The sequence below is a fragment of the Zootoca vivipara genome, chromosome 16, assembly GCF_965207765.1.
Source record: "Zootoca vivipara chromosome 16, rZooViv2.hap1.1, whole genome shotgun sequence".
Classification (NCBI taxonomy): domain Eukaryota; kingdom Metazoa; phylum Chordata; class Lepidosauria; order Squamata; family Lacertidae; genus Zootoca; species Zootoca vivipara.
The window spans coordinates 371,338-398,767 of NC_142599.1; the positions used below are offsets into that span (position 1 = coordinate 371,338).

The 27,430-nt window shown below is 48.5% G+C and overlaps 2 protein-coding genes across 2 annotated transcripts in view; one reads left to right on the top strand and one right to left on the bottom strand.

The window, feature by feature from the left end:
* The window catches only part of SEZ6L (seizure related 6 homolog like), a 125,206-nt gene that overhangs the window by 80,748 nt on the left and 17,028 nt on the right, over positions 1-27,430 (top strand). Inside the window, exons 4-9 of the mRNA XM_035099185.3 lie at positions 263-455; positions 2,810-2,995; positions 3,102-3,267; positions 6,327-6,493; positions 14,952-15,146; positions 16,013-16,151. Of these exons, the coding sequence (XP_034955076.1) occupies positions 263-455; positions 2,810-2,995; positions 3,102-3,267; positions 6,327-6,493; positions 14,952-15,146; positions 16,013-16,151 (1,046 nt within the window). The remainder of the gene's footprint in view (positions 1-262; positions 456-2,809; positions 2,996-3,101; positions 3,268-6,326; positions 6,494-14,951; positions 15,147-16,012; positions 16,152-27,430) is intronic.
* Positions 22,382-24,401, bottom strand: LOC148683063 (uncharacterized; the record flags this gene model as incomplete). Its single annotated transcript, XM_088659550.1, has 2 exons — positions 22,382-23,722; positions 24,215-24,401. Coding segments are annotated over 2 exons (1,449 nt in total), but the record flags the coding sequence as incomplete, so codon positions are not given.

Sequence of the window (27,430 nt, forward strand, 5' to 3'; positions counted from 1 at the left end):
CTTTCTTGCTTTGATCTCTTCCCTTTCTCTTTCTTATTTATTGTTGCTGCTTTTTGTGCATTAGAAAATTAAAATTAGAACAAAATTATTTTAAAAATACATCAGTGCCCAACGACATCTTGACTTGGTGCCATATGAGAGCAATGTCACTGCCTGTTGTGTGTGAGGGGGAACATTCTGCAGATTGGGGGGTACCCAAGGGACGAACCTCCCCTCGATCCTGGGCATCTCATGGGGCTCTTTCTTCCTCCCTGGGACACAGGTGAAAAGCGTCAACCTCTCCGAGGGGGAAGTGCTGTCCATCCGAGGCATAGATGATGACCAGCTGATGGTCCTGGCCAATCAGACACTCCTGGTGGAGGGCCAAGTCATACGCAGCCCCACCAATACCATCTCGGTCTTCTTCCGCACCTTCCAAGACGACGTGATTGGGACTTTCCAGCTGCATTATCAAGGTACAGGGGCTTTTTGTTAGGGGCAGAACATCTTCCCTGTCCCAGGGGGGCTGCCAAGGTGAGGAGGAAGCCCTGGATTATGCAGCTACTGTGCATTTGGCGAGGAGGCGGGTGTCACCAACCTTTTTGGACCATCGAATTTTGAGAGGATGCTGACGGCACCAGTCATGAAATGGCTGCCATGAGGGGGATGTTACATAAAATCACAGTCTGCTGATTTTCCTCCCTTGCTTACATGGGGAAGTCAGGTCTCTCCTGCTGATCCCGATTGTGGATCCCCGCAACAGGGTGAGCTCCCGTTGCTCGGTCCCAGCTCCTGCCAGCCTAGCAGTTCGAAAGCATGTCAAAGTGCAAGTAGATACATATGTACCGCTACAGCGGGAAGGTAAACGGCATTTCCATGCGCTGCTCTGGTTCGCCAGAAGCAACTTAGTCATTCTGGCCACATGACCTGGAAGCTGTACGCCGGCTCCCTCGGCCAATAACATGAGATGAGCACCGCAACCCCAGAGTCTGTCACAACTGGACCTAATGGTCAAGGGTCCGTGGAACAGTAAGTTAATGCTATGGTGCATGCATAATGAGTGCCTGGACTTTCACTCCTGCACAACAGGAAATATGGTTAAGTCTCTCTGCAACTTTTCACATTGTTTATTTGACTTCATGGAAAACGCGGCCAGGTGATAGTAGTCTGGCTGGCTCATTTCACAGAAAGTTGCCTGCACATTTTGTTTTATAACTTTTTTTTTCTAGGATGACTAGAGACACACTGGCATAGTGTGGAGGGCTGGGTGTGTGTGTTGCCCCAGCCCCATTTTGGGGCGAGGGCCTGACCAGGCACCCCACAACAAGCTGCTATCAGAGCCCGGCTCCAGTGTGCGCCCAGCACCAGCTCTGTTCCCAGGTCAGGTCTGACCCGGGAGGCAGAGTGGAGGAGAGTTGGCAGCAGAGCTGCCACCCCTCTCCTTGCCTGCACCGCATGAGAGAGAGCTCCCTCAGCAGCTCCCTTATTCCTGGCTGCAGCTCCACTCCCGGATCAGACCTGTCCCGGGGCAGAGTGAAGAGTCATGCAAGGGAGCTGCTAAGGCAGCTTCCTTGCGCCCAGCTGCAGCTCTGCTCCTGGGTTAGGTCTGACCTGGGAGCAGGTTGGAGGAGAGTCAGTGAGTATGAGCGGGCTCCCTCTGCCCCCTGCCCCCTCCCAGGGGTGTGCCCCCCGCTGTAGAGACATACTTTGAAAACAGGCAGTGGAGGGAAAGAATGAAAGCTCAGAGTCCTGGGCACCTGTAGTTACTATGATGCAACCCATAATATGATGAGCAGCATAACTAATCTAATGGCTTTCTGAAAAGCCTGGTCTTCACCATCGGAGAGCTAGCCTGCTGGAAACCAACAGAGCCTTCTCTGAATCAGTTAACTCTTCTTCAGCAGCCCCCAAAGCATCTCAGATTGAAGTAATCTTTAATTGATTTATTCTCCCACATTAATACCCTCCCCAATAACCCATATCAACCCCCCTTTCCCCCAAATTCCCCCAGAAATATTTGGGGCATTCAGAAAAAGGGGGGCTTTTAATTAGGATTTTAATGCCTAACACCTGATAAGCAAGGAATCCCAGAAGTTCTTTGTGGAGGAACATAGGAAGATAGTTTACACTGAGTCAGACCACTGGTTCCTCTAATTTGATCTCATCTGCGCTGAACAGCAGCAGCTCCAAGAATCTAAGGAGGGAATTTATTGTTCCTTCTGTCCCCTTAGAGCAGAGCTCCATCCACCTGCCTTTCTTATTTCCCTCCCTGGCTCAAGAAGCAGAGAGCAGCTTCTGGCTTTTAGAAACAGGAGAGAGACATGTGGAGGCCAAGCACTAATATTTGTGGGCCTGGGAGTTGAAACTGATCGTATGCAACTTGCTCATAAAAGTGATCTAGGAAAGGCTGGACAATGGGTTCCATAGGATGGTGAATGCTTCTCTCTGTGAGGGAGCCTTCACAGACCTGCTGAAACAGGCGGTTATTAAAGCGCTTATTAAAAAACCACCTTTGGACCTGGCCAATACAGTATGGCCAATTATTGCCCAGTCTCAAATTTTCCATTCTTGGGCAAGGTAATTGAGTGGGTGGTTGCTGAACAACTCCAGGCATGCCTGGAGGATACAGAACATTTGGATTCCTTCCAGTTGGGGTGCTGGCCTGATCCAGAAGGCTCTGCTTATGTTCTTAAGTTCTCTCTTGCCATTGGCCAGATGATATTCATGAGACAGGATCTCAACAACCACGGTCTTGCAAAACCCAGCAGCCTAGATATGCCACATCCCTCCAGGGCCTGATTGTAATCCCATCCGTTTACTTCCATTGCAGTATTTATGCTGAGCTGCAGCTTCCCACGGAGACCAGATTCTGGGGAGGTCACTGTCATGGGCCTGCATCCTGGTGGCACAGCACACTTCCACTGTCACCTGGGCTATGAGCTGGAAGGTCCAGAAGTTCTGACCTGCATTAATGCTTCCAAGCCCCACTGGAGCAGCCCAGAACCCATCTGCTCAGGTATACAGAGCTGGGAGTGCAAGGATGGGGGCGTGGGGGCAAGATGTCACTGTCTGATGATCTCTCTCACACACACCCCGTCTCTCCCCCCCCCCCGCATCTCTAGCACCCTGTGGAGGAACAGTGCACAATGCCATCATCGGACGCATCTTGGCCCCCACTCATTGGAGGAATCACACTGAGAGCATGCTATGCACCTGGACCATCAGCACCCAGGGGGACCAGAAGCTCCACCTGCATTTTGAGAGGCTCCTGCTGAGAGACAAGCAAAGGTGAGGTCTCATTACAGCTGCTGCTCCAGCTCAGTGAGTGCAGAGATCTCTGAGTTGTGCTGGGGAAGGAGGGGAAACACCTAAGATGTGCCCATTTTCTGTGCGAATCCACTGGGCCCCACTCCAGATCTGTCTGCAAAATTCTGCCCCCTGCCAATTATTCTGATGGGTGAGTTATTCAGGGAAATTACCTTAACTGTTTATTTATTAACAACAAAAAGGTGCAAACATAGCAAAGAAAATAAATCGAAAGAATCAGTAATTGAACCACCAACCTTCTGGTTATCAGCCAGACACACTGACCGATTGCGCCAAAGGTCTGGGAAGAGAAGAGAAAAGCAGGTTGGATTGTATTGGCGAAAATGTCTGACAAACAAACATGGTCTTCAAGTGGACTGCACTCCTTGTCTCTCTGGGGCAGCAAGCAGTGGGGTGCAGTGGTTAGAGTGCCAGACCAGGACCTGGGAGACCAGGTGACTTTGGGCCAGTCTTTAGCCTAACCTACCTCACAGGGTTGTTGTAAGGAAGTTAATAGATAAAATTGCCCCTGTGACAGAAGGGAAGGGAAGGGAAGGCCGTTCACTCTCTTCCTTACATGACTGCCAGTCCTGGTAGCCTGGAAGCCACATGTCCAGAGCCAAGTTCTCCTCCCAACCCCAGAACAATCCTGCTGGAACCCCCAAGCCTCTCACCAGTCGACAGGCGGCCTCCTGCAACACACAAGGCTGTTTAAGGAACTAGCGCTTGTGTTTAAAGGAGCATTAGAAAATGCAGTCTGGTAAGGGGCAATAAAGCAACTTTATGAGCTGTAGTGAAATCCAGGAGTAAAACATCTGTTTGTGACTGCAGTAAACATATACATGGAGAAAGAGTTTCAGCTTGTATAATCCTTCTAAAATAATGTCTTCACGCAGGAGCAGGGGCAAGTGGAATGAGCAGGGTGGGACAATTCACCAAGAGGAAAATTATGGGATGGAGAGAGCTGCAAAAGGGCTCACAGAGAGTTGTTAATGGTAATCCCCTGCTCTTAGTTGTTGTTGTTTTTTAATGGAGGTGGGAGCTGAACCAAATGTGAACTAGAGAAACAGAGAAAGCATTGGACTTACCAAGCCCATCTATCAGGCCCACAAGCCCAAAATTGTCGACAGTGGCAGGCAGGCAGCAGCACCCCAGGGTTTCGTGAAGGGCTCTCTCACAACTCTTCCTGGAGATGGCCAGGGATTGAACTGGGGACCCTCTGCTTGCAAAGCAGACCCTCTGCCACTGAGCTATGACGCTTCCCCACACATGACAAGAGTACACATTGCTGCTTCCTCTGCAACCCCCAGACTCCCTCCACTGGCTTTGGAAGATGTATACACACAAGGTTAACCACAATCCATATCTATCCTGTAGTTTCTTGAAAAATGCAGCTTATGTTTTCCATTTGGATGGGAGCATGGAAAACATAAGCTGCATTCACTTCACAGTTCAACTGAGGTGTTTCCATTTGAGACAACTGTTGCACATGCTCAGATGACTGGTTAGAATCATAGAATCATAGACCGTGTTTCCCCTTTTTTAAGACACCGTCTTATAACTTTTTTCCTCAAAAAAAACCCCACAAGGTGTCTTATTTTCAGGGGATGTCTTAATTTTTTGTTAGGTTTTTATTACGGTACCTTACGGAGGCCAGGCCAGGCCGCTGGCTCAGGGTACTGCTGGGCTCTCCGAGTGCTTGGCGCTGCAGCAGCCGCCGGTTCCGGGCACTGAGGCAGCAGGCTTCCTCGGCCAGGTCAGGCGGAGGTGAGGCCGCTGGTTCAGGCGCTCCACCCGGCGCTGCAGAAGCCGGTTCCAATCCTGTATTTGTCCCTTTCATATTTTTTTGTTGCCCAAGTGTAGTACTTTACATTTCTCCTTGTTAAAATTCTTCTTGTTTGCTTTGGCCCAGTTGTCTAATCTGCTAAGGTCATTTTGAAGTGTGATCCTGTGGGGTATTAGCCACCCCTCCCAATTTGGTGTCGTCTGCAAACTTGATCAGGATGCCCTCAAGCCCATTATCCAAGTCATTGATAAAGATTTTGAATAAGACTGGGCCCAAGACAGAACCCTGTGGCACCCCACTAGTCACTTCTCTCCAGGATGAGGAGGAGCCATTGAGGAGCATCCTTTGGGTTCGGTCAGTCAGCCAGTTACAAATCCACTCAATGGTAGCATTGTCTAGCCTGCATTTTACCAGCTTCTTTACAAGAATATCATGGGGCACCTTGTCAAAGGCCTTGCTGAAATCAAGATAGGCTACATCCACAGCATTCCCTTCATCTACCAGGCTTGTAATTCTGTCAAAAAATGAGATCAGATTAGTCCAGTGATGGCGAACCTATGACACGTGTGTCAGCACTGACATGCATAGTCTTTCCCCTTTTTCCTTTTTTTGAAGGGAAAACAATTATACATTTTTGTTATTTAAACTATAAATATCATGAAATTATGGGTTTTTTCTCGAAGTGACACACCACCCGAGTTATGCTCGGGGGTTTTGGCGAACTTTGACACACCAAGCTCATCACTGGATTATTCTGACATGACCTATTTTTCAGAAACCCATGCTGACTTGTAGTGATCACTTTTTAAAGGATTCATAAATTGGAGTGGGTTTGGGGGGGGGGGCAGGGCCAGGGAAACCAAACAGGTAATGTGTACTGGGTGAAGGCATCCCTGCCTCCTCTTTGATGTGTCTGTGCAGGGATGCTCTAGCTCTGCTGGATCTCATTGCTTTCATGTCTCCTCTCCTGGCGCTTTGATCTTTCCTTTCATCGTAATGTTATTATTGAGGGCACATGGCGCTGGGGGGGGAGGGGGGATTTTTAAAGGCGAGTAGGAAATATTCTTAGAGTGGCGCCTAGGAGACTCTTTCTTCCCTAAAGGCAAAAGAGGGACAATTCCCAGAAAGCAAGCAGCTACCTTAGGCAAGCTGGGACAGGTGGCAACAGAGGATTCTGGGAGGGATCCCTGGGACTTTCGATCTGGCCTTCCTGACCCTGTGCTGTCCCGTCCCCCCACCCCACCCCCACCCACAGCATGCTGGTCTACAACGGAGACAGCAACCACTCGGCCGTGCTCTACAACTCCCACCAGAGCGACAGCGTCCCCTTCGAGGGGGTGATCAGCGAGGGCACCACCTTACGCATCGACTTTGCCTCGGAGGACCCCAGCGCCATCCCTACGTTCAACATCCGCTTCGAAGGTGATTCCCTCCCCACTTGCGGTTCTGACGATGATGGAAATGCAGCAGGGAGTCCCTTTGCAGTCCTGCTGATCACGATAGATTCAGGCAATAAATCCAGGCATTAGTTGTAATGTCCCGGGCAAGAGTTGGCCTCCTTGGGGCATCAGCAGTTTTCACTGCAACACTTGCCAGGCGCTGGGGAAACGGCTGGTTCGCCTGTCCAGTTATAAAGGGAACAAAGCTCGGTTGGTCTGGCAGTAAGGAAGGCCCTGCTGGGGTGAAGCCTGGGCCCTCACAAAATCTGGCTGAAACAACAACAGCCCCCCCCCAAAAAAAGCAGCCTTGTGGGCAGTTCCAGTGATCCTAGCTCAAGAAGGATGCTATCAGGCTGGGTGGGAGAGGGCAACCAGCAGGACCAGAGGGCAGAGGCACTTTCCCTACCTGTGTTCTCCGGATGGGATTGGACTACAACTCCCTGCAGCTCAAACCAACGTGACCAGCAGGCACAAGCCAGTGGAGCTGGAGTCCGACCACATCTGGAGGGCCTGGGGTGGGAGGGGGTGGCAAGCAAAGGTGTGTGCGTGTTGAAGGAGGAGGCGCATAGTGATGCTCTGGAACTCGCTCCCCAGGAGGCAGGGATGGCTACCAGCTTGGATGGCTTTAAAAGAGAATTATACCAATGAATGGAGACGAAGATCAGGGACTGCTAGCCAGGAGGGCTCTGCTCTGCCTCCACAGTCAGGCAGAAATGCTTCAGCCTCCTGGTTGCTGAAAACCACAGGAGGGAAGGAGGCTCTTGTCCCTGGGTGGCTGCTTTGGGGCATCCCGTGGGTGACCAGGGTGCTGGACTAGATGGACCATTGGCCTCATGTTCTTAGAGGTTAAGGCAGCTGTCTGTTAGGGAGAGCTGTAGTTGCAGATCCTACACTGAACCAGAGAGATGGGCTAGATAACCCCCAAAGTCCCACTTTTCTGTCATTGAAGTGTTGAGCATTTTGGACATCAACCCAGAATGCATATGCAATATAAATTCAGCTGGGTAGAGGCAGAGGTGCAGAGACACAGGTTGGACATGGAAACCTCAGGAGTGGGGGGCACCATCCACTCTCTCTTGTAATGGCAGCTCCTAATCTGGAATGTAGGGAACAACAGTTCTCCTCCCTGCCCCCTTCCAGGTTTTCTGTGTGCAAAACTGAATGCCAAGAGTGGATCCCGTTGCAAGCTAGAAAGGCCAAATAAGATTCTAAAAGACAAGTGCATTATCCAAAGCAACTACATAGGATGCTGTATCTCTTTATCTCCAGTCACATTGGTGGTGTCAGGGGTTACAGTGGTGCCTCGCTTACGAATGCCTCGCACAACAAAAAACTCGCTAGACAAAAGAGTTTTGCGTTGCGCAAGGCATTCGTAAGACGACAAAATTTTCTATGACCGCTGCTTCGTCTTACGAAGCGCGGCCATAGAAAGCGGCAAAGGAAGATCAGCTGTCAGCGAGGGAAGCTGACAGCTGATCTTCCTTTGCCAGGGGGGACGGGGCTAAAATGTGGTGGTGCGGCGGCTGCCCCTGCCTGTCTTCCCCTTGGCTCGGGGAAGACAGGCGGGGGCAAGCAGCGCCCGCTGCGATTCGGCTCCGTCCCCCGCCGCCGCCTCTCGCCTGCCTCCCCCAACACGGAACGCAACTTCGGAGGTCTCCAAAGTTGCGTTCTGTGCCTGGGGTGTGGGGCGAGAGGCGGGGGCGGGGAAGACCTTCTCCCGCTGCCGCCTCTCGCCTGCCTTCTCCCGCCCCCGCAGGAGGCAGGCAAGGCGGTGGCTGGGAGAGGAGAGCTTCTCCCCCCGCCGCCTTGCACACAGCCGGCATCGGACGGGGCTTCGGAGACCTTCAAAGCCCCGTTGCATGCTGCTGCCAGTCCCCCAGAGCCTATAGGAACGCATTGATTAGGTTTCAATGCATTCCTATGGGAAACTGGGACTCGCTAGACGAAAAATTTGTTCCACGAATTGACCCGTGGAACGAATTAATTTCGTCTAGCGAGGCACCACTGTACTATATTTTGAAATTGCCTTCCAGGCAGAGAAATCTCCTTGATTGCAGCCCCTCACCAGGGAATGAAGAGCAGATGGAGAACTGGCTGCTGGATCCGGTCCTGGCTGTGGCCAAACAGGTGCCCCTGGAGAAGCCCACAACAGGACCTGAGGGAGGGCAGTGTTTCTGGGCAACGTACAAGGAACTTTCTGGGGTGGGGGGAAATCTGTGCTGGCTTTGCGTCAGGAGGGATTTTTTAAAAGAAAAAAGACTCAGGGTTGCAGTCACGACTCTCTTTGCATCTTTGTCAGGCAATCCGCAGCCCGTGGCATGAAAATGTGTTCTTCTGCATTTGCGGATCTGTCTTGCTACACTCCACTGTCTTTGCACAATCTCCGTATCATCCCAGCTCAGCCCTTATTAATACACCGCCTGCCAACACAGCGTGTGATGTTACCGCTTGTTCTCCAGCAGGTATTTTGCAACTTGGGGCTGAATAGTCAAGGCAGATCAAACACTGCTGGATGCAAATGCTGTAGAAGGGAGAAAAGGTTTGGGGCTGCAAGGAAGGAGGCTTCGCTCAGAAACAGGGAACAAGTGAGATATAGAAACTGACCAGTAGAGCAGATTGAAGTCATCTTTTTAAAAATAAAATAAAATCCTTTGTTTGGGGAGAGGATGATGCTTTGCTCTTTGCTCTCCTGCTCAGTTAGGATTAAGATTGCATTTAGTCCTCTCCTTATTCCTCCCTGCTCACACAAAAGGCATCCTGACAAAGCAAAGCCCTAAATCAATTAGAGTGGCATAGATTCTCACATGCAAGCACCAGAAATCCCTCAGATATGAAAGGACAAATATTGTTTTAAACCTTCAGTGACTGCCAAATCCCCGTGCGTCATGCCAATCAGAGATAGCTGCCTGAAAGAAGAAAGGTGGTCTACATTCATCCTTTGTTATTTGAACAAGCTGGACCTGCACATGGGTGTAGCCAGAGGGGCCGGGGGCGGGCAGCTGACCCCCCCTGATCAAGTAAATAAATAAAAATACTTAACGAACTGACCAATCACACTGCAGATAGATTGTTTCTGCTCCCCTAACAAAAGTCCTGGTTTTGCAGCAAGTGTAGATGTTCAGGATTCTCCTCTGCCCCCCCCCCCGCCCCTGCTCTGGTTTTCTGCCCCTTCCCTGAATCAGCATCCTGTGGCCACTAATATGCACAGTCCTCACTGGGCTGTTTAGAATCCTTGCCCTCCCCCGCCTCCACCAAATCTGCTGTTTTACTCTCACTTTTTTTGTACCTATGCAAACCTTGGGGCTGCTCCAAGCCCACTGATACTTCCTTCTCTTGTATAGATGTGCAAAAAGTCATGGCGCTCCAAGACTGGAATTGGAAATACAGAGAATGGCCATAGCAAGCTACGAATCTCGGGACCAGGGAGTGAAACCAGATTCCTCCAGTTTTTAACAGCCCAAAGCTGCCCCTCTTGCTAGGATGTGCCTTTCCAAGGACGGGGGAATGCATGTGCTACTCTAAAAATAAATGTGTACATTGGAGAATCTGTATGAGAGGGGAGACAGCAAAGCATCATGCCATATGCAGGGACAGAGCACCCCAGGGAGGCCTTTCAAGATTCTACATTGCGGCTGCTTTGGGGGGGGAGGTCTGGGGCTTTAATTCTTGATCTTCCTAAGCAGGTGAGGAAGAAACAGGCTTCCCTCCTTAGCTGGGGACCTAAATCCTTTGCACAGTTGCAGTTCAAACCTGGCTTCTGTTTTCTGCATCAGCACCACCCAGCTCCCTTGATGAAAGTGACAAGGGAGGCGTAGCTCTGAGGGATGGAGGCTGTCTGTGGTCCCAGCGCTCACTCTTGGCCAGGCAGGCCTCTAGCTGAGCATCCCAGCTCTTCATTTTAATTAGGATGGAACAGGAAAAATAGCTCATTCCCCAGGGAAGTAAAGATGGATCAGCCTCTCTCTGGGGAGATTTAACGGGGCAGCAGTACTCTCCAGCCCCCTCCCCTGCCAACACTTGCAAGGACTTCTGCTTTTTCAATCTGGCATGTCAAAACGCAGCCTAGCTGGTCAGCACATGATCTCAAAAAAGAGAGAGAGAAAGAAAGAAACCAGAAGGGCAAGGAGACAACACCTTTCAGCTGCTTTCTGGCCTCTCAGGAGCAAAGAGGGCAAAACAACAATGAAAAGCAGGTGGATGGGCAGTGGAGGAGACAGGCTCCAGAAACTTACTTCTTCTGGTAAACTGAGAACCACCTGCCAAGCCCCTCTCCTTCACCCTCAGGCATTGGCTCCATGTCACCCCCACAAGAGGTGATAGGATAGAAGCTGATAAAATTATGCCTGGCATGGAGAAGGTGGACGGAGGAAAGTTTTTCTCCCTCTCAGATAACACTGGAACTCAGAGACATCCAATGAAGCTGAAAGCTGGAATATTCAGGACAGTTAAAAGAATGGACTTCCTCATGCAGCACAGAGAAATGTGGAACTTCCTCCCACAGGTCACTAACTTAGATGACCTTAAAAGAGAATTAGACAAATTCATGTAGGATGAAGCTACCAAGGGTTCCTAGCCAGGATGGCTCTGCTCTCTCTCTCCACAGTCAGAGGCAGGGATGCTTCTGAATGCCACTTGATGGAAGTTTCATGAGGGGAGAGGGGCAGTTGGGCTCAGCATCTGGTTGGCCCCTGTGAGAACAGGATGCTGGACTAGGTGGGGCCTTGGCCTGATCCACCAGGCTCTTCTCATGCTCTTACAAGTTCTTTGTTGTGCTTCCTGCCTCTCTGCATCTCACTATTCCTCTTGTCCTCTTTCTCTCTGTCTAGAATACAGAAGGGAATAATAATAATAATAATAATAATAATAATAATAATAATAATTTATTACCCGTGTTTCTCATAAAATAAGACACCATCTTATATTTATTTTACTCAAGAAAATAAGCCTATGGCTTATTTTCGGGGGGTGTCTTATTTTATTTATTTATTTATTTTAATTACCGGTAAGTTGCTGCTGCTGCTCAAGCGCTGACAAAGCGCCCAGCAGCACGCGCCGCATGGAGCCCCGAGCCAGCAGGACCCGCTGAAGTGCCGACAAAGCGCCCTGCAGCGCTGCGCAGAGCGCCCCGAGCTGCAGGAGGAGGAGGATTCATGGCCCCGCGGAAGCGCCGACAAAGCGCCCAGCAGCGCCACGCGGAGCACCCCGAGCCAGCGGGACCCAGCAGTGCTCTGTAGCACTTTGAATCCTCCTCCTCCTCCTGCGGCTCGGGGCGCTCTGTGCGGCGCTGCTCGGGGCTCCACGCGGCATGTGCTGCTGGGTGTTTTGGCGAGGCCCTCCAGAACGGCACTTAGCACTACGGCTTATTTTCGGGGAATGTCTTATATTTTTTCAATGCATGAAAATCGTGCCATGGCTTATTTTATAGGCACGTCTTATTTTATGAGAAACACGGTATTTATACCCCGCCCATCTGGCTGGGTTTCCCCCGCCACTCTGGGCGGCTTCCAACAGAAAAATAAAATAAAATAATAAATTAAACATTAAAAGCCTCTCTAAACAAGGCTGCCTTCAGATGTCTTCTAAAAATCTGGTAGCTGTTTTTCTCTTTGACATCTGATGGGAGGGTGTTCCACAGGGCGGGCGCCACCATCGAGAAGGCCCTCTGCCTTGTTCCCTGTTACTTGGCTTCTCGCAGTGAGGGAACCGCCAGAAGGCCCTCGGTACTGGACCTCAGTGTCCGAGCAGAACAATGGGGGTGGAGACACTCCTTCAGGGATACTGGACCGAGGCCATTTAGGGCTTTAAAGGTCAGCACCAACACTTTGAATTGTGCTTGGAAACGTACTGGGAGCCAATGTAGATCTTTGAAGGCTGGTGTTATGTGGTCTTGGCGGCTGCTTCCAGTCACCAGTCTAGCTGCCGCATTCTGGATTAGTTGTAGTTTCCAGGTCAACTTCAAAGGTAGCCCCGTGTAGAACGCATTGCAGTAGTCCAAGTGAGTGATAGCTAGAGCATGCACCACTCTGGCGAGATAGTCTGCAGGCAGGTAGGGTCTCAGCCTGCGTACCAGATGGAGCTGATAAAAAGCTGCCCTGGACACAGAATTGACCTGCGCCTCCATGGACAGCTGTGAGTCCAAAATGACTCCCAGGCTGCGCACCTGGTCCTTCAGGGACACAGTTACTCCATTCAGGACCAGGGAGTCCTCCACACCTGCCCGTCTCCTGTGCCCCCCAAAACAGTACTTCTGTCTTGTCAGGATTCAACCTCAATCTCTTAGCCACCATCCATCCTCCAACCGCCTCCAGGTACTCACACAGGACCTTCACCGCCTTCACTGGTTCTGATTTGAAAGAGAGGTAGAGCTGGGTATCTTCCGCATACTGATGAACACCCAGCCCAAACCCCCTGATGATCTCTCCCAGCAGCTGCATGTAGATGTTAAAAAGCATGGGGGAGAGGACGGAAACCTGAGGCACCCCACAAGTGAGAGCCCAGGGGTCTGAACACTCATCCCCCCACTACCACTTTCTGAACATGGCCCAGGAGGAAGGAGCGGAACCACTGTATGACAGTGACCCCAGCTCTCAACCCCTCTAGACGGTCCAGAAGGATGTTATGGTCGATGGTGTCAAAAGCCGCTGAGAGATCCAGCAGGACCAGGAAACAGCTCTCACCTTTGTCCCTAGTCTGCCAGAGATCATCAACCAGCGCAACCAAGGCGGTTTCAGTCCCATGATGAGGCCTGAATCCTGACTGGAAGGGATCCAAATGGTCCGCTTCTTCCAGGCGTGCCTGCAGTTGTTCAGCAACCACTTGCTCAATCACCTTGCACAAGAATGGAAGATTTGAGACTGGGCAATAGTTGGCCATATTGGCCGCATCTAAAGATGGTTTTTAAAGAAGTGGTTTAATAACCGCCTCTTTTAGCGGGTCTGGGAAGGCTCCCTCACAGAGAGAAGCATTCACCAACCCACAAAGCCCATTGCCCAGCCCTTCCCGGCTAGCTTTTATAAGCCAGGATGGGCAAGGATCAAGGAGACAGGTGGTTGGTTTCACTCGTCCAAGCATCCTGTCCACATCCTCGGAGGTAACAGATTGGAATTGATCCCACGCAGCTTGACTAGACAGATCTCTAGCACTCCCCTGCTCTGGCCCTGCTCCCACGGTGGAGTCTACCTCTTCCCGAATCTGAGCGACTTTATCTGCAAAAAACTTTGCAAAATCGTTGCAGGAGATCATGTGGCCCGTACTGGGCCCCGATGTAGCAGGTGGTTCCACTAAACTGTGAACCACCTGAAAGAGTCTCCTGCTGCTGTTTTCTGCAGATGCAATAGAGGCAGTGAAGAAAGTTTTCTTCGCCGTCGCTACTGCCACTTGGTAGGCTCTACACTGAGCTCTAACCCATGTCTGGTCAGATTCAGAATGAGTTATCCGCCACCGACACTCTAGCCATCTCAGCAATTGTTTCATTGCCCTCAGATCTGTGGAAAACCATGGGGCTATCCGGGCTCCATGCAATCGGAGAGGGCACTTCGGAGCCAGACAGTCACTAGCCCTAGTTAACTCCACATTCCAGTGGGCCACCAGGGAATCGGCTGAAAGGCCATCAACATGGAATAAAGCATCTCCTACCACTCTCTGGAAACCATTTGGATCCATTAAGTGGTGGGGGCGGACCATCCGAATAGGTCCCACCTCCCTGCAGAGGGGAAGGGTCGCGGAGAAGTCCAGTTGCACCAGGTAGTGATCTGACCATGGCACTTCGTTACTTTCGCTTTTAGATCACCAACATCCATAGAGGTGAACACCAGGTCCAAGGCATGTCTGCGGCTATGAGTTGGGCCAGACTTATTCAGGGACAGCCCCATGGAAGCCATGCTTTCCATGAAGTCCCAAGCAGCACCTTTGTAAGGTCGTGTCGGCACGGATATTAAAATCCCCTAGGACCACCAAACTAGGTGTCTCCAGGAGAACATCCGCCGTGACCTGAAGCAGCTCAGGCAGGGAATCCTTGGTACAGCGGGGAGGTCGGTACACCAAAAGGAATCCTGTACTGCCCCTATTGCCCAACTTCCAGAACATGCACTCAGAGAACTGGGTCTTCCCAATAGGACACCTGGTGCAAACTAATGACTTCCTAAAAAAATTACTGCAACCCCCCCTCCCCGCCCACAAGGCCTGGGTTGCTGTGCGTAAGAGAAACCTGGTGGACAAGCAGCAGCAAGAACAGGCCCATCTGCTTCATCCAACCAAGTCTCCGTTACACATGCCAGGTCAAGTCCTCCATCCACGATCAAGTCATGGATGGCAGTGGTCTTATGAATCATTGACCTGGCATTGCACAGCCTGATCGAATCAGAGGGGGGCCCAGTCTGGCAGAGGGAGAAGGTGGGGGGTTGTGCATGCAAACAATGGCTGTCCTTCTGTTCCTCTTCAAGCTTTTGAGAAAGGTCACTGCTATGAGCCGTACATCCAGAATGGGAACTTCACCTCCTCTGATCCCACCTACAACCTTGGGACCATTGTGGAGTTCACCTGTGAACCTGGCCACTCTCTGGAGCAAGGACCAGCCATCATTGAGTGCATCAACATCAGGGAGCCCTACTGGAATGACACTGAGCCACTGTGCAAAGGTGAGAGGAAAGAGCGGGAGAGCTCTGCACTGCAGGGCTTCAACTCACCGGTTCTTGGGGGGTGTTTTTTCACAAACGCATGTACACTTTTTCTTGCTTGCTTTCTGTTTTGCACCAGGATGAAAATGGACATGACAGTGGTTGCAGGGGGCAATTCACACAGGGGCCTTTTGTTATTTCTGCATGTTTGCTAGGCATATTTATAGCCTAGCCTTCATCACAGTAGATCTCAGGGTGGGGTACAATGTGATAGACTAAAAATGGCATAAAGTCAGCTGAGCAGCCAACATGGGTCATCTAGCCATCACTCTTGGGCCCCTTTCCCACCCCCACCCCCCAAAGCAGAAGGACCAACCACCAGGGTAGGCAGCTGCTGTGCAATGTGCGCGTCATGTATCGATTCACCCCTCTCCTTACAATTTGCAAAATAATAATAATGTACAAAACTACAGGGATTGGAGAGTTGGTGATATTATTTGTACCCTAGCCAATGTATCCATGGTTTTCCTTCTTCCCGTTTTACCCTCATAACAACTCTGTGAGGTAGGTAAGGCTGAGACTGTCTGGTCTCCCAGGTCTCAGTCCAGCACCACCTCTGCTTCTTGTGCTGCTCCCAGGTGGCCTTTCTGTCCTTTGCCCAGAACAAGCCGCCCTCTGCTTCACTCACCTCACAGCAGCCGGGTCCCACCAAGGCCTGCCATTACCTGTTGGTTCCCCAGGAGCAGATCTCATCCTCAGCAGAGGCTGAGCAGACTCCACGTCCAACTCCTTAGCAAACGACAGCAGAGGCGGCTCAGATCTGGCCTTCCCAAGTGGCTCTGAGCTGCATTCTGACCATTTAATGCCGGCCTCTCTTGATGTTGCAGCAATGTGCGGAGGGGAGCTCTCCACCGGAGCAGGGGTGATCCTTTCCCCCAACTGGCCAGAGCCCTACGCTGAGGGCGAGGACTGTGTCTGGAGGGTGCACGTCGGAGAGGAGAAGCGCATTTTCCTGGACATCCAGTTGTGAGTAGTTTTCCTACTTGTTGGACTGGGTGCCTCTCTCAGCTGTGTGCATTGCTCCATTGAGGGGATTCATCATACAGCCTGACACTTGTTCACTATGCATTTGAACACTTCTTTATCATTTTGAGTCAAAATGGCAGAATGGACCTTTCAAAGCTGCACTAATTTTAACCACTGCCATTATCTTTTGAATAATTTTAAATACTTGCTTTTGACATGTTGATGTTTTATATTATATTTTTGTAAACCACTTAGAGGCTTTTTCTACAGTCAAGCAATATATAAATATTGTTTAGTAAATAATAAAATAAATGATCTCTAGCCAGTTCCTTGGTGAAAGTGCAGTTGGACTAGATAACACCCAGGGTCCGTTCTGACCTTACAGTTCTATATGATAAAGGTAAGCAGGCAAGGAAAGGAAAGGGATACAGACATTCTCTGTGATGCAGCCAAACCTCCTGCTCAGACCCTATAGAGCATCCTCCACACAATGGATAGGGATGCTCAGGCCCAGGCTACCTGACTGATGGCTTTGCCATATGCTAAGATCCTCAGGTGAGCACCTTCTCTCTCTGGTCCCATTCACATCAGAGGCACAGCTGGGGATGACCCAAGAGAGCCCTTTCGGTGGCTGCTCCTGAATTGTGGATGGCCAGAGTCCAATTGTCAGTCCAGTAGGGTGTTTATTTAGGCGTTGCAAGGCCAGTGCAACACAAGCTCAGCCAGCAAGGAGTTGAGAGGTGGCACCACAAATATAACAAAAGCACAAACATGTATATACTTACAAGCAAAGGGAAGCAAAGCGGAAGTTAGTATGGCAGGACTTCCATCTTCCAGCTTATACTGGTTTAATCACAAGGCATCACAGCTTTCTTATCTTTCCCTCCTTCCTTTGCCCTCAGCAGTCATAACAACAGCTCTTGCATGTGTCTCATTCTGTCCTTCTCAGATGCTTCGGCCACAATCACAACCTTCACATTCCAACCTTCAACTTTTTCAGCCTTTTTCACACACATTTCAAATTTTAATTCTATTTTTCCTATAATTTCTATGACACTAAAAACATTTAAAACCAGCTGAAAACATTTCAATGCATCTCAACCATCTAAGCACATTTAATGTTGAATGCTCACATACTGTACATGCCACAATCAAACTGTCAGGATGCTGTCAGTGATAAAGACAAGGAAAAGTTCCTTGCAGTCCTTTTTTATTTTAATCTTTACAGAGAGAGGCTATAGACCCCAGCCTCTTGGATAATGGCGTTGTCCCGAGTGAATCTCCACTCCCCTTCACTCCCACTTCCTCATTGGTCATCATCTCCTCTACGGGGGCTGCTACATGCCCTCTGTCTTTGAGCTCTTTGCTCTCCTACTTTTAAGGCTCACTGGGTTCTTGGTGATGGAGGGTCTGGAATGCTTTCTAATGACAGTGTGTCAGAAGGATGTTGCTCTGTCTCTCCTGTGATTTCCCAGTTTCCCCCCTCATCTGCCTCTGAGCTTCTACCTCCTTTAAACCCCTGTTGTAAATCCACACTGTCTTCCTCTTCCTCCTCCCTGGAAAGGTCAGGATGGGGAGGCCGTCTCCACCACTCCTCCTCTGCCCAGTCCCTGACACAAACCGGCTCTCTCTTAAATAAGATCATCTGATGGGCAGGAGACAGGCCTGTAGGCTCAAGCCGAGATGTCGGGGACCAAGCTGTTGTCTCCCCTGCCCCCTCTTGCCAGGACCCACACTAATGAGCAAGTCCCCTAAGGCATCTGATTCTTCCCCTCCACATATGAAAGCCTCCCTCCCCATGTTGAGGGTGGAGAGAGAGGGAGATGTCTGGCAATGGAGGATAAAGCAGGGGAGCAAGTCAGGGGAACAGAGAGATGGTTGAGATTAGCCAGGGAAGATCCAGGTGCAAATACCCTCTCAAGCCAGGAAAGCAAATCTCAGGCTCTCAGTCTAGACTTCCCTACAGAATCATTGGGGTGCTTAAAAACGGAATTGCCAGTATATGCCTGCTGCTATGGTCTTTTGTGGGGGGGGGAAGGGGAGGAGAGGAAGATGAGGCAGCAGACTAGAAACTGATGGAGAAAACAAATATCTCTGAGCATGCACAGAATGCCGCCAAGTAGCTACTGTACAGCAGGCAACCCACATCTGATAATAGGGCAGACAGCCTAGATTCATACGGAGCAGCTCCTTTAGCATCAGCCGCTCTCCTCCCTCTGACTTGCTTAAAGGGATCAGAGAGAAATTCCCCTGGCAAAAGCCGCTTTGCGGTTTAGGCAAGAGCTAGTTCCACAACTTACTTTACCCCTTGAGCTCGCTGATGGCTTTGTAAATACCCACCTTCCATTTATTTAAGCCTGATGGGTCTTTGTCTTCCAATAAATCCACATGCCTTAGATCCACATCTAACACCAAGCTGAGATTTCTGACTGCAGCGTGGAGGCAAACAGAGGGCCTCTGCGCCAGGGAGGGCCTGGCAGACCAACGCCGGCACAGCTGCCTCCCTGGCCCAGAAGCAGACTCAGGGCATGGCGGGCAGCTCCCCCCCCCCACAGGGCACTGAGCAGAGGAGGATCATCATCATCCCTATATTGATATGAGTATCTACTGAGAAGATCCATAAAAAGCAACTGCACCAAAAGGAATTATTGTGAAAATAAGAAACATTTAGTGGGCGTTGTCCTTGCCCAGCGTTGTCCTTGCACAGGGCACCATATTACCAGAGTCTGGCCCTGACTGGCCAGTGATTCCTATTCCTCTAGGTACAGAGACAGACAACCAGATATTTTCCTATGCCCTCCTAACATTCAACAGAGAGGTAAATGGGTGGGGAAAGGCCCCAGCCCACCCCCAGCCATGAAGGTCCACCCCTCTCACTGCAGGCTTATTGGGAGGAAGAAATGGGGAAACAATTATGGAGACTGCCCTGAATTTCATAGAGGAAGGGTGGGATCTAACTATGATTCAAATGTTAATAAGTTAAACATGTAACAGGAGGCCCAATTTATTTGTGTATTTCTGAGCGAAGCTGCCATTTAGGAATATTCATCCGACGACTGCATTTTATCCTTGGGAATCAGTTGCTGGAGATGAAGGCACCCCAGAGTTGGGGGGGGGGCTCCAGATGGGGGCTTAGTATCACAAACAGGTCACATAGATAATTGCAAAAGAGCTGCCAGCAACAGCATGGGTTTGTCTGTCTGTCTGCTTGTTTGTTGTAAATAATGCATTGGATTTGTCATGGATAGGGAAAATCTGGATTAAGGAATGGGGGGGGGATACAGGGTCTCGTTTTTATACCAGTGATGTCATGTGGACACTGTGGAAAAGTTGCCAGTGTGAGCTGCAGGCTTTCCACCTCTGGAAGCAGCACCTGGAGATTTCAAGGGGACCAAAGGGGCTTCCCAGTTCAAGACTGCAGGCCTTTTGCTTATTTAACATGCAATATTGAGCCCGTCCTCTGAAGAGTCTGCAACTGCTACAACAGCCTGGCAACCACATCTCAATGGTGACTCCCAGCTACAGTCAAAGGGCAGCAGGTCCACTTGCCCTGCCCCTGCAAGGGTGCCTTCTTGGCATTGCACTTCGAGCCAATAACATGCCAGTTGCTGGCTTTGGGGTTTTGAATTTCACAGCTCTGCAGGTCACAAACAGTAGTGGATGGCAGGTGTGTGGGCGGCAGCAGCAGCAGCAGCAGCACAACCCTTTCTGGCTGACCTGTGATTTGAGACTAAGAAGAGGGCAATTTACATCCAAAGAGGAAGCTTGAAGGAAGATCCCACCCACCCTTCCCTCTCCAAATCTTTGGTCAGCCTTCTAATCCAGAGTAGGTCCTTTTCCAGGCTGCAGAGTCTGTTCGTCATATTTGGCGCAGTCCTCAGAGGCAGAAGGCTTTTGCTCTCTGTGTGAACCCATTAGAGTTGTGCTTTCCTCAGCTCTTAGGAGAAAAGAAGGGGCTGTGTGTACTCAGAGTTACCAAGCATAAATGTCACCATGAAAACAGTGTTTTGACAGGAAGCTACGATTTACTATAAAATGTCAGCTTTCCAGTGGGATTATCCAAGTGGCTTCCAAAGAAAACTTTAATCAAATTCCCAGCTGAGCTGGCACACAGCCAAGGATGAGGAGGGAGCCTCAGCAGCTGTATGGGCTGAGGAAGGGAGTGGGGGCCGACCTGAGCAAGGCAGAAATCCATGCAAGGGAGACAGAATCATAGACTTGTAGAGTTGGAAGGTACCCCAAATGTCATCTAGTCCAGCCCCCTGAAATTCAGGAATCATAGCTAAAGAGTCTCCAACAGATGCCCATCCAATGAGGAAGGGTCCAGCAGCTTCCAAGGTAGCCTGTTCCACAGCCGAGCATCTCTAACCGTCAGAATGTTATTCCTAATGTTTCATCAGAACCTCCTTTCTTATCATTTGAATCCATTGGTTCCTGTTCTTGCTTCTGGAGCAGTAGAAAACAAAGCTTGCTCATCTTCCATGTGAAAGCCCTTGGGATATTTTGAGATCGTCACATCAAGTGACTTCCAAGTGCTCTCTCTTCTGATGTGGAACAGCTCAGTTTGGTGCAATTTACATCTTAGACCAGGGGTAGCCAACATGGTTCTCAAATGTTCTTGGGATTCCTATTCTTGGGATTCCTATTCTCATCAGCCCCAGTGGCACCTGGGATTATGGGAGTTGTAGTCCAGCAACATCTGGAGGGCACCACTTTGCCTACCCATGTCTTAGATGGTGCTCTGCTAGTCCCACAGGGGACTTTTTAATGCAGCTTCTGCATCTCTCCTTATCCCTTCTTTAAGGATGTTATTCATAACTTCACAGAGTACGGGTGTGATTTCTTTTACTAGGACCTTATAGTACTTTGCAGATATACCATCTGGCCCGGGGGCCTTGCCCAGTTTCATTTTGTTAATGGCTTTCTCAATTTCCTGATTAGTGATGTCTTTATTAAGGAGGTCTTTTTGGTCTGGAGATATTTTCTGGAGGCCATATTTTTGAATGTATGTTTCGATTTTGGTCTTGTCTTCTTTTCCCTTCTTATATAACTCTCGATAGTATCTTAAGAAGACCTTCCTTATCTCTTTAGGATCTTCTATTTCTAATCCTTCATCCTTGATCTTAGTGATTGTACTCTGTTTTTGCCGTGCTTTTAGCTGCCAGGCCAAAAATCTACCCGATTTGTTTGCAAATTCAAAGTTTTTTTGTCTTAGCCATTTGATTTTCCATTCGACCTCGTAGTTTACTTGTATGGAAAGCTGTGTCTGGAGTCTTTTGATAGTTTGTTTCAGAGTTTCGTCTGTTGGCATTGATGTTAACTGTTTTTCACAATCCATTATTTGTGTCAAGATTTCTTCTTTTATTTTCCCTCTTTCTTTTCTTTTGTGACTATTTTTTTGTATGAGGAACCCCCTCATGACGGCTTTGCTGGCGTCCCATACAATATGGGTTGATGTCTCCTTATGCATATTTAAATTGAAATATTCCCGAATTGTATCTTTAGCTTTTCCAATTATCTGCTTATCATAGAAGAGATTCTCATTCATTCTCCATCTAAAATTGACTTTATCTTTTAATTTCAATTCCAAATACACTGCATTATGATCAGAGAAAGTTCTGGGGAGGATGTCTATTTTCGCAACTCTGGGGATTAGATCATTAGAAGCCCAAATATAATCAATTCTTCCCCAGCTATTATTGGATCCTGAGAAGAAGGTATACTGTTTAGTAGTGGGATATTTAAATCTCCATAAATCTGCAACTCCTATGTCTTCTACCAAATCGAAAAAGGATCTCGGGAGTTTGCCTTCGTTTCTATCTTTTCTTCTTTCCGATCGATCGATTTCTGGCATCACTACCCCGTTACAGTCTCCCATAAGAATAATTCTAGCATCAAGGTGGTCTAGCATAATTTCTTTTAATTTAGAATAAAATTCGGCCTTTCTTTCATTAGGTGCATATATACCTACAAGAATTATCCTTTCCCCTTGTAAAGTAACTTGTACAATCAAAATTCTACCTTCTTCATCTTTGTAAATTAATTCAGATTCATACTTATTTTTAACATAGATAACCACTCCCCTTTTTTTACTCTGATCCGATGCTATGAATTCATTGCCCAATCTTTTATTACTCAGAATTTTTTTTATGTTTGTTTGCAATATGAGTTTCCTGTAAACAAATTACATCGAGATTTTTCTTTTTCAAAACATGTTCAATTTTATTTCTCTTGTTTTTGTCATTAAGGCCATTTACATTCCAAGATATTACTTTTAATGTCATTTCGGTAGTTGAGTTTAAAATCAATTTAAGATTGCGTTTCGGTGTTAATGTCTATAGGTGGTTCGGTTTCTTCTTCTTGCTCTCCCTCCTCTTCGTCTGTACCTTCCTTCTTTTCCTCTTCTTGGTCTTGGTCTGTTCTTGGATTCGACGATTCTGGTTTTCCAAGGAATTTATAATATTTCCTGGCAAATTTATCTACATCATTTTCATTAATCAACGTAAATCTTTTATTCTTGTAATAGAAGATCAGCCCTCGTGGGTATTCCCACCTATAGGAGATCCCATTTTTATTTAACAAGCCAGCGAGTTCCTTAAACGGTTCTCTTTTTTTCAAAAATCTAGTCGGGACCTCTTTAAAAAGGATGATCGTCTTTCCCTCTATCTTAAGGTTGTTACTGTAACTCTCTCGCATGATCCTGTTCTTAAAATCCATCGAGGTAAATGATACTAAGCAGTCCCCAGGTAATTTTTTGGCTTTTGCCTTAACTGATCTTACTTTTATCCTGAAGACATTGCTTATTTTGCTATCTACTTCTTCCTCTTGCAAGCCAAGCCACATTGCTAGATTTGTCACTATTTTCGGCCGGATGTTTTCGTTGATCTCTTCTGGGATCCCCCTGAACTTCAAATTTAATTGTTTTTGTCTCATTTCTAGCATAGCGATGCTATCCAGTATGTCTTCTTGTAATTTACTCATATCAGACATGTCTTCCCTCATTTTTTCCGTCTCCTTCATGATTTCTTTGAAGTCTTTTTGAGTTTTTTTAATATTGTCTTCCATTGTTTTAGACCTTACTGTTAGGTCATTTACTTCTGTTACTAAGCCTTCGAGTTTTTTATCCAGTGTCTCTTGGACTTCTGATAGCTTCTTGTCAATGTAGTGTTCATTATGCTTAAATTCCTTTCTGATCTCTGCCATTAAGGTGTCATAGTCTTTAATCTCTTTACTCTCCTTTCCATTCTCCTGTCTTGAAGAGCGTCTCTCAGTAGACCCTACCGCTCCTTTCTTTCCCGTTCCTGACATAGCTTCAACCTGTAGAAAAGGAAAAAAAAAAAAAGGAAGAAAAAAGAAGAAAAGAAAAAAAAAGAAGAAAGGGGAGGGAAAAACAAACCAGGCGAACAAGCAAAAAAGGGGGGGAAGGGGGTAAGGGAAAACAGGGGAAAATAAATTCACGGGGGAATGGAAAAAATTCAACTTTTGTAAATTTAAATCTTTCCTTTGGGGGGGAGAAACACTTTGGGGCTGGTTAGGCACCGCAATAAACCAATGTATCAGTATATCAAAATATCAATAAGTCAATGTCTAATAAGAGTCAACAATCTATGTTCTCAAGCCAAGCCTGGACCCCAACTCAAACCCCAGAGTATAAATCAAATCAGAGTTCTTCTTGCGTTTGGAAGAGTTCTTATACAGAGTCTGGTTCCCCTCTAAGATTGATACTACGTTGCTTTAGAATGGGGTACTGCAGTTCATTCTTCCACCACACGTCAGCTCCAGTCCTTTTAGAGTATACGGAAAATGGACTCTTCCAGCTTTCCTCCTTTTTAAAATGGAGTCTCGAAACTCTGCTCCTCTGCTCTGGTCTCCTCTAGGGAGACAAGACACTGAATCCCCCTGGGCGTTTAACACAGTACTTTCAAAATGTCTATGGCTCTGAGGCTACCGTTGTTAAGATCTAAAAGTCCAAAGTCGCCAAGAAGTCAGTCTTTGCACTGCTGTAGCCAGCGGCGGGGAAGAAGGGGGAGGGTTTATTTTCTAATACTGGCGAAGATAGTCACAAGCCATTCTTCTTCTCCTCAAACGCAGAATGTCCCAGAATATTCGAAATATCCAGAAGATATAAAAAAAAAAAGAACCAGATAGAAGAGTGTTGAGAGATAGACAGTCCCAAACCTTTAGTTGCAAAGTATTGAAATCTAGGTCAGTACGTTTTCTCTTACTCAAAATGGAGGAGCGCAGCGAAAGTGCAAGTCATGCCTTCCCTTCCAAAAAGAATCACGGGTAGCACGAAGTGGAAACTCCCCACTTTTCCACCAGCTAAGTCAAATAAAGTCCAACAAATAAACTCTGCCTCAGCTCTCTGCTAGAGAATTTACAAAGTAGCTGAGGTCTTTTGCGTTCTCTCGTTAGATGGATACTTTCTTACCAGCTTCTCCCTCTCACAGTGAATCGTCGTACGCCATGATCTCCCATCTGCTGGAGCGGACTCCCTTTTTACACTCGCAGCAGTCCGAGTCTAAGGATCTTTTAACTTTAGGTGTTCTTAATAGTCCAATGCGTCTAAAAGAGATCCTGGCTCGTTTTTTCCTCCTTGGAAGCCTGCCGCTTTCATCAGAGGCTTGAGACTTCGCGCTGAGGGGGTTGCGCTACCTCCCCTTTGCGCCCACAGCTCCGATCCTTCTCCGGGATTTACGAACAAAATCCTGAGTTAAGGAGAACTTCTAGGGCGCCGCTGGGTACACCTCCCTCAGGGTAACCCCCCCTGAGGTACCGGGGTTTGTGTAGCCTTCACAAAACCCCTAAAAAAACCCCCGCAACGTTCGAGACTCCCGGAACGGTCGTCTCGCGCCTCCGGAGCGATGGCCGCGGCAAACCGGAAGTCCTCTTCCAGCTTATACTGGTTTAATCACAAGGCATCACAGCTTTCTTATCTTTCCCTCCTTCCTTTGCCCTCAGCAGTCATAACAACAGCTCTTGCATGTGTCTCATTCTGTCCTTCTCAGATGCTTCTGCCACAATCACAACCTTCACATTCCAACCTTCAACTTTTTCAGCCTTTTTCACACACATTTCAAATTTTAATTCTATTTTTCCTATAATTTCTATGACACTAAAAACATTTAAAACCAGCTGAAAACATTTCAATGCATCTCAACCATCTAAGCACATTTAATGTTGAATGCTCACATACTGTACATGCCACAATCAAACTGTCAGGATGCTGTCAGTGATAAAGACAAGGAAAAGTTCCTTGCAGTCCTTTTTTATTTTAATCTTTACAGAGAGAGGCTATAGACCCCAGCCTCTTGGATAATGGCGTTGTCCCGAGTGAATCTCCACTCCCCTTCACTCCCACTTCCTCATTGGTCATCATCTCCTCTACGGGGGCTGCTACATGCCCTCTGTCTTTGAGCTCTTTGCTCTCCTACTTTTAAGGCTCACTGGGTTCTTGGTGATGGAGGGTCTGGAATGCTTTCTAATGACAGTGTGTCAGAAGGATGTTGCTCTGTCTCTCCTGTGATTTCCCAGTTTCCCCCCTCATCTGCCTCTGAGCTTCTACCTCCTTTAAACCCCTGTTGTAAATCCACACTGTCTTCCTCTTCCTCCTCCCTGGAAAGGTCAGGATGGGGAGGCCGTCTCCACCACTCCTCCTCTGCCCAGTCCCTGACACAAACCGGCTCTCTCTTAAATAAGATCATCTGATGGGCAGGAGACAGGCCTGTAGGCTCAAGCCGAGATGTCGGGGACCAAGCTGTTGTCTCCCCTGCCCCCTCTTGCCAGGACCCACACTAATGAGCAAGTCCCCTAAGGCATCTGATTCTTCCCCTCCACATATGAAAGCCTCCCTCCCCATGTTGAGGGTGGAGAGAGAGGGAGATGTCTGGCAATGGAGGATAAAGCAGGGGAGCAAGTCAGGGGAACAGAGAGATGGTTGAGATTAGCCAGGGAAGATCCAGGTGCAAATACCCTCTCAAGCCAGGAAAGCAAATCTCAGGCTCTCAGTCTAGACTTCCCTACAGAATCATTGGGGTGCTTAAAAACGGAATTGCCAGTATATGCCTGCTGCTATGGTCTTTTGTGGGGGGGGGGAAGGGGAGGAGAGGAAGATGAGGCAGCAGACTAGAAACTGATGGAGAAAACAAATATCTCTGAGCATGCACAGAATGCCGCCAAGTAGCTACTGTACAGCAGGCAACCCACATCTGATAATAGGGCAGACAGCCTAGATTCATACGGAGCAGCTCCTTTAGCATCAGCCGCTCTCCTCCCTCTGACTTGCTTAAAGGGATCAGAGAGAAATTCCCCTGGCAAAAGCCGCTTTGCGGTTTAGGCAAGAGCTAGTTCCACAACTTACTTTACCCCTTGAGCTCGCTGATGGCTTTGTAAATACCCACCTTCCATTTATTTAAGCCTGATGGGTCTTTGTCTTCCAATAAATCCACATGCCTTAGATCCACATCTAACACCAAGCTGAGATTTCTGACTGCAGCGTGGAGGCAAACAGAGGGCCTCTGCGCCAGGGAGGGCCTGGCAGACCAACGCCGGCACAGCTGCCTCCCTGGCCCAGAAGCAGACTCAGGGCATGGCGGGCAGCTCCCCCCCCCACAGGGCACTGAGCAGAGGAGGATCATCATCATCCCTATATTGATATGAGTATCTACTGAGAAGATCCATAAAAAGCAACTGCACCAAAAGGAATTATTGTGAAAATAAGAAACATTTAGTGGGCGTTGTCCTTGCCCAGCGTTGTCCTTGCACAGGGCACCATATTACCAGAGTCTGGCCCTGACTGGCCAGTGATTCCTATTCCTCTAGGTACAGAGACAGACAACCAGATATTTTCCTATGCCCTCCTAACATTCAACAGAGAGGTAAATGGGTGGGGAAAGGCCCCAGCCCACCCCCAGCCATGAAGGTCCACCCCTCTCACTGCAGGCTTATTGGGAGGAAGAAATGGGGAAACAATTATGGAGACTGCCCTGAATTTCATAGAGGAAGGGTGGGATCTAACTATGATTCAAATGTTAATAAGTTAAACATGTAACAGGAGGCCCAATTTATTTGTGTATTTCTGAGCGAAGCTGCCATTTAGGAATATTCATCCGACGACTGCATTTTATCCTTGGGAATCAGTTGCTGGAGATGAAGGCACCCCAGAGTTGGGGGGGGGCTCCAGATGGGGGCTTAGTATCACAAACAGGTCACATAGATAATTGCAAAAGAGCTGCCAGCAACAGCATGGGTTTGTCTGTCTGTCTGCTTGTTTGTTGTAA